This window comes from Corvus moneduloides, chromosome 23 (assembly GCF_009650955.1).
Source record: "Corvus moneduloides isolate bCorMon1 chromosome 23, bCorMon1.pri, whole genome shotgun sequence".
NCBI lineage: Eukaryota > Metazoa > Chordata > Aves > Passeriformes > Corvidae > Corvus > Corvus moneduloides.
This window is the reverse complement of record NC_045498.1, coordinates 6,044,635-6,055,260: the sequence shown is the minus strand read 5'-3', so window position 1 is coordinate 6,055,260 and position 10,626 is coordinate 6,044,635. Positions and strand designations below refer to the sequence as shown.

The following is a 10,626-nucleotide window of genomic DNA, read 5'->3' as shown; positions in this document are numbered from 1 at the left end:
GGGCAGAGCTGAGGAGCTCCTGCTCTGCCCAGGCTGCAGCAAGGCACGTGCTGATCCTTTGGTTCCCATCCAAGCTCAGTAAGAACTACAGAAGAGCATAAAACCCAGTTTTCATTTTAAGCAAGTATTGAGAAGTATTTTTTAAGGCAATAGGTGCATTGCTTGCAGCAGGTATGAAACGAACCAGGTGCACAGCACTAAGTTTTAGTATCTACAGATGTAACAAGCTCAAGTTACCCGACCAGAAAAGCAAACCTCAAACCCTAGGAACCTCAGGGAGGGCTTTCAGGCAGGAAGCTCTCAGCAAAAAGGTATTTGGCTCTTCTTCAGGAGCTGGGGATTTTCTCAGCCTCTGGCTTGTGCACCTTTGTACAGTCAGGTGTGCACTGGAGGGGAGAGGTGCTCCTGCTGTCACTCTCCCTGTGTCACACATGCGCAGGGCTCCGAGCAGCCGTGAGGTCAGATCCCAGGGAAGGCAGGACAGGAGCTCTGCTCTGCTCCGTTACTGAGCAACAAATCCAACCTGGCCTGGCAAGAAAGAATTCAGCTCTCACAGAAGGTGATTCACACAGAAGCAACTGCCTGCTCTCCCAGCCCAGCCTGCAGAGCTATTCATGAAGCGATTTCTGATCGTCCTGGCTGGAGTTTCAGTGATCGGTAAGTCCGGAGCTCTCCTCTGCTCTCGCTGATTGTGGTGTTTCTGTTTGATCCTGGAGTCTGGACTTCTATCCTGTTTCCTGAATTATCACCTAGAGAATGAGCTGTTGTCTGAGTTCTCTTCTATGTTGATCTGTCCTTGTAGTAACTCCCATGTGGGGTTGGTATGCTTGAAGGATTAGTAGGGAGAGGAAAAGATTCCTTCACTTTAAAGGGTTTGTCACTGTGCTACAACCCAAATCCTACAGGAGTGAAGGATATTCACTGATTTCAGGGGCTTTGGATCAGTCTCCTTGTGCCTTAAGCAAAGGCACAAATGAATACAAGAACAGCCCTGATTTTAAAAGAGGTACAAATAAATAATGTAATCTTAAAATGAGAGCGTCATCATAGAGTGGTTTGGGTTGGAAGAGACTTAAAGCCCATCTCCTTCCACCCCTGCCATGGGCAGGGACACCTTCCACTGTCCCAGGGCACTCCAAGCTCCATCCAGCCTGGCCTTGGATACTTCAGGGATCCAGGGGCAGCCACAGCTTCTCTGGGCACCCTGTTCCTCACAGGGAACAATTTCTCCCTTATATCTAATCGAGATCTACCCTCTAAAAGCCATTTAATCCTACTCCAGATGTGACAAGCTCACTGCAGGGTGAATGAAGGATAAACTTGCTCTTTCCAAACACCAGCTTTTCACCATTCAGCCTTGTCATCCATCTGCTCATGGCTGGGATCTTACACTGTGAAGCTCCTGTACTGCAGGGACTGTCACACTGCGAAATATCCTGGTTTTCCCCTGCCCACACTTGACTGTGCTTGTGTTATGCTGCTTTGCATAACAGAGTTTTAGCATGGATAAATGTGGGAAGACAGAGATTTCCTACTCCTGATAAGATATGGGTATTTGTGACTCAGTTTTCAGGGTGCTCAGACAGGGAATCCCACCCCTTTCATACCCACATTGCTGCCTCCTGCTGAGCCTGGAATGAGCAGAGGCAAATGTGGAACTGCAGATGAAGTCAGGACAAACTCTGGAGTAGCCAGCAGCCCATTTCTGCACCACTTCCCTGCCCAAATGCCACACACAGGACTGAGAAGGGCTCTGTGCCTTTCTGCCTAACCCTCCTCCCATTCAGCCAGCGAGTTTGAATTGGTGGCACTCGGTTCTGCTCCGTGGGGGGAAGCTTGGAGTGAGGATCCAGGTGGGATTTAGTCTCTGCTCAGTGTGATCTTGTCCAAGGCACCCCCATCCCAGTGCTCAGTTTGCCCATCTGTGCTATTTTCATTTGCTCACCCCACTTTCTCACAAGGGCTGAACCATCACGTGCTCCAGGTGTTTATCAATGCCACAAACCAAGAGCTGAGTAATGCATAAATGATCTACCTTTGAGGGTCTGCCTATAATCTGAATTCACAGCGTTTATAAATCCTGAAGCTGCAAGCTCTTGTGGATCAGCCTTGGGAAAATTTTGCACTGTGTTTTCTCATGATAAGAGAGAGATAAAAGCCTCAAGGACTTTTCTGCAGCATCTCAGAGCCAGTTTGCTGCAGGAGGGCCGTGGCATCCTGCTCTCCAGGGACATGTTTGCAGGGGCAGGGGACACTCCTGCCCTCCAAAGCCAGAGCCATTGTCCCCAGGGAAGAGGAGCAGGGCTTGGAAAGCAGGGAGCTGGCTGAGCTGTTTGCTCTCACCCTGGCACACCCAGGTCAGAGTCCAGACATCAGGTGTCGCTCTGTACAGGCAGTTTCCATCCAACAAAACATGGAGCACGAGAGGAGAACGGCAGCCACCTCTTCAGGGAGGTGACGCTGAGCTCTGCATGTCACTTCCTTGAGCAGGGGCAGGGAGCAGAGACATTCACAGACGTAATTCTGGGCTTGAAAACTGGTTATTATTCTTATTTTTCCACCCATTTAAGTGCTCTTAAAGAAACCAGACTAGAAATTCAAGGGTTCTCTTTCTCACTTGAGTTTTTGAGGCTTTTCTGTATAAATTCCTGACTGACATTTCTTTGGGATGAGTCAGTTGTCTGCAAGGTGTGTGATGTGAGCACAGTTTGAAGTCTTGTTCTGCTCAAGCTCCTTCTTTTCAGCCCAGCTTTAGCAAAATAGCACAGGATCAATGTTCATCTGAGGGCTGAGATGTCAGAAAATGCTTTTTAATACCAGTTTCTCTGCTCCTTCAGGCATTGTGACTACAGAGAGATCATCATGTCTGAAACGTGCAGCATTTTCTTCCACAAACTTTGAGAACATCCTGACCTGGGAAACAGAGGCAGATATTCCCCCTGGCACTGTATTTGATGTCCAATACAAACAGTAGGTGAAGTTTGCTTCTTTTGGGCTGTTCTTAGGGCTCTCAGAGAGAGAAAGGGCCAAGAGAGGATTTGGTTTTGCTGTTTCTCGTGCCTGTATTATTTATTATTTATTATGAGGAGAACTCACCAAAGGACAGGATTATTCAAAGTGGGAGATGATGCCCATTTAAGCAAATATTTTACATCTTGGGTTGCTTTGCTCCATTACTGAGCTACTCTTGCCTTCAGCAACTTCCTTCTCTCTATTCCATTTTCCTCTGGTTCTGTTCAACCAAACAAACCCAAACCCTTGTTTTGTCCTCAGGTATGGAGAGAAATCCTGGCTCACCAAGAATGAGTGCCAGAGCATCACCCAGCTCTTCTGCAACCTCACCCGGGAGACAGAGAACTTCAGGGAGCATTTCTACGGCCGGGTGAGGGCCAGGAACTGCTCCTCCAGCTGGGTGCGCTCCGAGAGGTTCGAGCCCCGCAAAGAGAGTAGGTACCACTGCAAGCCACCAAATCCTCCTTCCTGCGACCTCTAGGGCAGCATTTCCTCTCCTTTCAGCCCTGCAAGGCTCTGTGCTTGGTGGGGAGGGAGTGAAGGACTGGAGGTTTGTATTGGGCAAGGAGGTAAATGAGCAATGGGCAGGGCCTCACGTGAGATCTGACCCTAAAGTGGGATCAGAGGAGAAAAGGAAAAGCCAGGTGTGCTGGAAGGGAGAGCTGCTGGTGAGAGGCATAAAGAAATGAGTGAGACATGATGAGAAACCTGAGCACAGCGAGTCCCAGGAGCTGTGAAATGTGAACATTGGGATAAGCATCCATTCCAATGGATGCTTCATGTTCCCAGCCCCTGAGTGAGCCCTGCTGCAGACACACAACGCAGCCTTTGGGGGCCTTATTGGCTCTGTGGCTAAAATTTCCCCACTGAAAAATCACCAAGAATAATTCAAGGTGGCATCAGCAGCCAATGGTTGTGAAGAGCCTTCAGACCTGTGCACCAAAAAAGCTGTGAAAGCTTGGATTGAACCCCTTTTCAGTGCTGGGTGTAGCATGTGCCTGTCCCCAGAGATAAGTGCAGGCACAAAAGCCCTGTAAATGTGATGGAGGGTGGGAATTGGGGTTTGGGCAGCTGAGTGCCTGTGATGGGATTTCACCCCTCACGCACACAAGGAGGAGGATATCCTGCACAGGGAAAGGGAACATGGAGCTGGGAGAACAAGGTCCTAAGGAAAAGCCTGGGGCTTTTCCAAAAACCACCCCATAACAACCCCAAAACCACCTCTACCTCCAGTGGCCTGACTTCTGCCATGCTCATACAGCTCAGACACCTTTTTGTATAAACAGAAATAACAATTCCAGTGACTCTGGGGTGTGTTTAAGATATCAGATGATATTAAAACAGCTGACACTGCCTGTTCTGTCTTTCCCAGCCATTATAGGAGCACCACAAGTGGAATACATTCCCTATGTCCGCTCCATAAAGTTCCTTATCCGGCCCCCCGTTACCCCCCTGCGGGGTGAGGATGACCAGCAGCTCACTGTGGAGGACATTTACAGCAAATTTGGGCCTGTGGATTATCACCTGACAATATTCAACCAGAAGACACACCAGCAGGTAAAGCACCAACTCAGGCACTGGGATTTTCTAAATCCCTTTTCAAATAAGCTGGAGCAGGATCTGAGTTTACACAGGATGGAGGAGATTTCTGATGTACAAGGGGAAGTTTTGGAGTCTTTGACTCTCAGGAGAACAGGAACTTTAAGCATTCTTCTTAAATTCTGGGAAAAAAAAGGACTTTCCAAAACTGCTGTATAATTAGCAAAAAGTAAAACTGTTGGTGACTAAGAAAATTACTTAATTAGTTCAAGTCTTAAGAAACTGAAATGCAACATTAAATGTAGAAATAATAGAAAACAAAATTATATAAATATTCCGAATTCCATACATACAGAGTAATTACAGCCCTGTACAACCTCATTAGTAAATAATATTTTATGCTGAATTTTGCAATCTGAATTGAAGAAAATTTAATCTTCCTAAAATACAGATTTTACCTTTCTTTTCAACAGTGGACAAAGAATGAGCACAACAAAGAACTTGAAGTTTCCAATTTGGACCCAGACACTGAATACAATGGAACAGTTTATATCTGTCTGCTCCAGAGAAGGAGCAAACCTCAAGTGTTTTGGGTCAAAACACTGGCAGGTGAGGCTGTTAACTCTGCTGAAAGTTGAAAAGTCCAGCTGGGATATTGGATACGCAAAATACATTGATTTTCAACACGGAACATTTTAATAGTTTAAAAATTCATTCTGATGAGACAAAACCTGTGACATCACCCAGCTAATTGTGACATTTTTCTAATCCATCTCTCTTTCCACTTGTTCTCTTCCCAGACAAGACGTGGATCCTCTACTGTTTGGTGGCCCTGGCGTTCTGTGCAGGGCTGATCTTTGCTGCTGGCATTTATGTGATCTACAAATACATCAAACAGCGCAGTGCCCAGCCCAGGGCCTTGGTGAGTGCCCTTCAGCCACTGCAGCTCAGCTTGGAAATCACGGAATCACCACTGCCTGGGGCTGGAAGGGACCTGAAAGATCACTTAGTCCACGCCCTGCTATGGGGTCCACACCTTCCACTGTCCCAGCCTGGCCTTGGACACTTCCAGGCATGGGGCAGCCACAGCTTCTCTGTGCCAGGGCCTCACCACCCTGAGTAAAGATTTTCTCCCCAGTATTCAATCTAAACCCATCCTCCTTGATTTAAAGGGTTAATGAGCTGTGTCTGGGCAATCAGTGCAGATTACTGGTACTTTATAGAGAGGTGCTGGGAACCTGCCCCAAACTGAGCCCCTCGGGTAAGGCAGCTATACTGAGGCATCCGAAATCCCTAGCTCCCCTTGAAATCCTGGGATTCTCACCTATCCCTCATCTCCCACAGCAGGAACTGGGTTTTCATGCTAATGAGCTCAAGGATTTTCATGCTATTTCCGTGCTGCAGGGCTTAGGCCAAATTTTACAAAAGCGAAAGCAGGAGTTTTTCTTCCTCATGCTTCAAGATTGTTCAATTGATACACAATGAGAAATGTCTGTATTCCTGTGAAGGGTCATTCCCCAGGGAAAAAAAACCCGGAGTTCTTTTGTCAGCAGAGCAGATCCCTGGTGGTTGTTACTGACTTTTACTGACACTTCTCCTAAGAAATTGTTAAAGTAACTAAAGCAAACCTTCAAGGTCACAGCTTCTTGTTAATAACCCATGGTTGTTTATCTGTTCCACCAGGACTTCAGAGGGATTCCATCATTCCAGCCTCTCACGCTGACAGTGGAGCACATCATAAAGCCCCTTAGTTTATCCAAACCTTCCCTTTTCATCCCTGAAGTGCAGCTGGCACAGATGAGCCAACATTTGGACTGGGCTCCGGAGCCACCACGGCCTTTCTGTCCCTACCAGCAGCAGGCAGATGTTCCAGCATTCCAGCTGCCCCCTCAGCCATCCCAGGTGGAAATCACAGCTCTGACTGGTTACACTCCTCAAACAGCTGCGCAGAGCATTCCTGCTGCCACATCCAGCACAAGCGAGCCCCTGACCTATGGGGTGTGTGTGGAAGGCACAGACCACGCCAACAGGAGCTCACAGCAGGACCAAAGGCTGAAGGAAGTTTCTCCAGAACATTCTGTGCATGGAAAGCTCCAAACCCAGGGGCTGGGAAAGAGCTGCAGCCACTGGGATTACAAAGAGCAGCAGCCAAAGGTGGCACTGTGGAAGAGCAGGGACAGACTGGAGTCGGTTCTGTTCCAGGGGAGCCCTGGGCAGACGCAGCTGCTGCTGCAGAGTGACGGGCTGGAAAGTCCAGAGTGTGTGTCCCAGCTGTCCCTGTCTTTGCTGGAACAGGGAGGATGCTACAGACAACAGGCAGAGCTGCCACTGCTGCTGTCTGCAGGGACAGCTGAGGCAGACTATGTTCCAGAGGATGAACTGCTGGCACCTCTGTCAGCAACCCTCCTTCTCTCAGTCCGGACTGGGAACGATTTCCCCAGAGAGAACCACCCGGAGCAGTGGATGCTGCCAGAGTCATTCCTACATCCTGCAAACAAAGTGCAGCTCCCAGAGACTGCAGGCATGGAAATGTTCCCAGCAGCAAAGGAGCTGAGCTGCACAGAACTGAGCGTGTCCCCAGACAGCAGCTCAGGCCGGGACAGGGGCACTCCTCTCACCATGCTCTTCAAAGATTTGGACTTAAAAGTGCAGTGGGATGAGGATGATAACACAGAATTTTATTAGGATGACTTAATGGTGTTAAAATCCAGGTGATGTTTTCTTGCATGAAACAGAAGCAATGCAAAACCACAGCTAATGCTGGCTGTGTTAACGTGCTCAGGGCTGTCAGACTGTTCCATTGTGGACTTTGGTGCCTTTACTGATAGAATTACTCCTTGTTACACTGCAATACTGTACCTTTGCACTTAAACAACAAGTCTTTCTTTCTTGCATATTCTCAAATCTATTATGTGTTGGGTTACTTTAAAAGATGAGTTAAGATCCCATTTCCAACTCCAAATTCAGTTTACTGAAAATTTAGCAAAATTCACAACAGAAACTGCCTTTGCTCTTTACCAACACCAAAGATCGAGGGCTAAGATGTATCCACACTTAGAAGAAATTCAGGTATGCAAACCTAAAAGAATTCACCGTGGTAGAGTAAAAGAAGTAAATAGTTATTGGCGTTCTAGCCTTGGATAAATGACTTGGCAGTATTCTACTTCCCTGGGATGGACTTTGCCTTTAAAGGAGTCCTTGAAACTGAGTAACAGCTCCTGATGCCACAGTTCTGTGAAATATGTCCCTGTACCCTATGGTTTTTAATACTAGTACAAAGATAAAGCCTTTTTTAATACCTGTACAAAGATAAAGCCTTTTTCATCTCTGCAACAGATTAATGCAGCCTTGGCCCAGTTCTGAGATTTCTCAGCTGCTGCTCCTTTCCTTCTCTGCAATAGTCACACATTCTCTTCTTCCCTTGAGATCCCCAGGGATGAAGCACCTAGGATCACATTCCAGGCAGGCAGGGATGTGAGGATTTACAGCACTCCCGGTCCAACCCTCAATCTCAGTTTATCCCAATCCCAATCCATGCACTCAGTAATCCACAAAGGAGACCGGGGAGGTCTTGAGCTCTTCCTCCCACCCCTCACTGACACTGCCCATGAGGAACCTGCTCCATGTTCCTGGCACATCCTCCAGAGCTGCCATGACCATTTTTTGGGAGCCAAAATCCTTGGAGCACTTGCATCTCCACCAAAAGCAAGTTAAATTCTAAATTCAGGGGCCAAAGGAGGCAATTATTTTTCATTCAGAGGAAAGCACAGTTCAGCCTGTTCATTTCCAGTGCTGTGGTGAAAAATGTGTCCGAGGACATCAGTTCTAGAGAAGTGGAAGCATTTACAGGAATAAGCAGGGTTTGACTGGTATGGGGAAGTATTCACTCGAAGAGACTAAGGCTGACCAGAGGTAAAATCCAGCTGTTCCCACTCCAAGTGCACTTGGGGGTTTTCTCAGCCCAGGGAAGCTGAAGCTAAAGGCTAAATTCCACTTGCTTTGGGGTGGTTTTGCAAATAAGCCATAGGCTCATGAAGTGAAGATTTTTGATGATTCAACCCAGGATTAAAGAAATAGTCTTACAAACTTTACAGGCCAAGGTTCAGCTCTGAGCTCCAGCACCAACAACTGACGAAGAGCCACAGCCCTGTGAGGCCAAAAGGTCAAAATTCCAAGTGTGGTGAAGAAGTGTCAAGCACTGGGTATCAAAGATTGAAATATGTGCACGGCTTGGGCAGCGACCAGCAGGACATTTCCAGGGAGCTCACCCCATACCATTCACTGCTAAAGGGTTTGTGGAATGCCCTTTGATCTGTTTCCTGTACTCTGTGCCCCAAAAAACAACGCACAGAGAAATGCTGCAGCTCCTGGAGTGGTTCCCAAGGACTGTGAGACCCCAGGGGTGACATTTTTTCCCACTAAAGCTCCCCAGAGAGGCATTTAAAGCCAGTGATGCAATTACCTTGTTCAGAGTTGCCTGTGGGCTGCATATCTTGTGTCAACAACATTCCCAGTGATGCTACTCAGGGAATAATCAAATGCCACAATATCAACATTTTGGATGGTGTTATGAAATATAACCCCCAGCACAGGAAGAGTATGGGCAGAGTCGTGTGGAAGGGATGGGGGCCTTGGGAGAGCATTTGAATGTGCTGCTAAAATCACATTATTTTCTATTTTAAAAGCTTTTCCAAATCCCTCAGCAGAACCCCTGCTGCAGGGTCTGATCATGCCCAGACTGTATAAATGTGTCATCCTGGTGGAGGACAGATGGCAACTGAGGAAAGTCTAGGAATGGATTTTTAGAATGCACGTTGGTGCCTAAAGATGCAAAGTGTCCCAGAGCTGGGACATCCATCTCTCCTTCAGGCCCTTAAATACCTTCAGGGCTGCATTACCCCTGACTGAACAAAAGGCAGGAATGATTCCAGCCCCATCCCATCCTGCCTGTTCCACCCTCCAGCAGCTGTAATGTCCAGGGATCACAGGCAGGAGAGCCCTGTCCTTTGGAGGGACTGACTGCAATATCCTCAACTTCCTGCTCTCGTCATGGCTTAGTCAATATTGATCTTTGAGGCCTGGATCTTCTGAGCAGAGGGAGATCGGTTCTTGTCTCATGAGTCACCTTCTAAATTTAACACATAGATCACCCATTCTCAAGCTGCTTCTCTTTGGAAAAGCTTGGAAAGAGAGGTTGATGCTGTTGAAGGAATGTGTCATCCTTGCTGACCTCACTGCCTTCCTCTGTTCAGAACCAAACTGATCCATTTGTGTCAAACAGCTGCTCCAGGACGTCCTTATCTCCATCTCCTTCTGTGTAAGAACATTGCCAGGTAAACAGCAGGATTTCAACACTGTTCCAAAGGTCTCCCCATGCAAACCATCTGCGCCTAACAGCACTCTGCTCCTCAGTCATCCTGGCTGCTCCAGATAACAGTTCTGATAGCTCTGGATAATAAAATCAAGGAGTGTGTGTGTCCCCAGCAGATGTCACGCCAATGACAGGTGAGCGCTGCAGTTCAGTTGTCACAAGGACACCAGAGGAGCAGGTGGCAGCTGAAACCCTAGAGCAAAGCATTGCTCTTTGTCTTCTCAGCTAAATCTGGGAGCTGGCACTTGCTCACTCCCCGAGCAGCAGCCCCGCTGGAAGCTCAGCAGGGATCCTTGCCCAGGGATGAACACTCTGCAAGCCAAGGATCCCTTTCTCCCTCCCTGTTTGTTCCTTTATTTTGGCACTGGAGGGTGTTTGAGCACTATGAAAAATCACCGGTGAGTTTTTTAACAAGTTCTGAGAGGAAAATCTTACTCGAGGGACAAATGGGAAGCTCTAAATTCTGGAGACAGAATGAAGGAGAGCTCACAGAATCACAGAATATCCTGAGCTGGAAGGGACCACACGGATCATCAAGTTCAACTCCTGGTGCTGCAAAGATACCTCAACAATCCCACCTTGTGCCTGGCAGCACTGTCCCAACGCTCCTGGAGCTCTGGCAGCCTCGGGGCCGTGCCCATTCCCTGGGCAGCCTGTTCAGTGCCCCAGCACCCTCTGGGGAAGAGCCTTTCCCTGATATCCAG

At 47.9% G+C, this 10,626-nt stretch overlaps 1 protein-coding gene across 1 annotated transcript; it reads left to right on the top strand.

Moving 5' to 3' along the window:
• The first annotated feature begins 336 nt into the window (after positions 1-336).
• On the top strand, positions 337-10,610 carry IL22RA1 (interleukin 22 receptor subunit alpha 1). The gene is made up of 7 exons (XM_032132543.1): positions 337-657; positions 2,838-2,970; positions 3,274-3,446; positions 4,385-4,569; positions 5,025-5,160; positions 5,352-5,473; positions 6,235-10,610. Exons 1-7 carry the CDS (start codon positions 615-617, stop codon positions 7,234-7,236), a joined length of 1,794 nt encoding a protein of 597 aa, XP_031988434.1. The 5' UTR covers positions 337-614; the 3' UTR covers positions 7,237-10,610.
• The last annotated feature ends 16 nt before the right edge of the window (positions 10,611-10,626 follow it).

Coding starts and splice junctions, on each gene's coding strand:
- IL22RA1 (XM_032132543.1), top strand. CDS start 615: ATGAAGCGATTTCTGATCGTCCTGGCTGGAGTTTCAGTGATCG. Junction 2,971..3,273: donor TTTGATGTCCAATACAAACA/GTAGGTGAAGTT, acceptor TTTTGTCCTCAG/GTATGGAGAGAAATCCTGGC. Junction 5,161..5,351: donor TTGGGTCAAAACACTGGCAG/GTGAGGCTGTTA, acceptor TTCTCTTCCCAG/ACAAGACGTGGATCCTCTAC.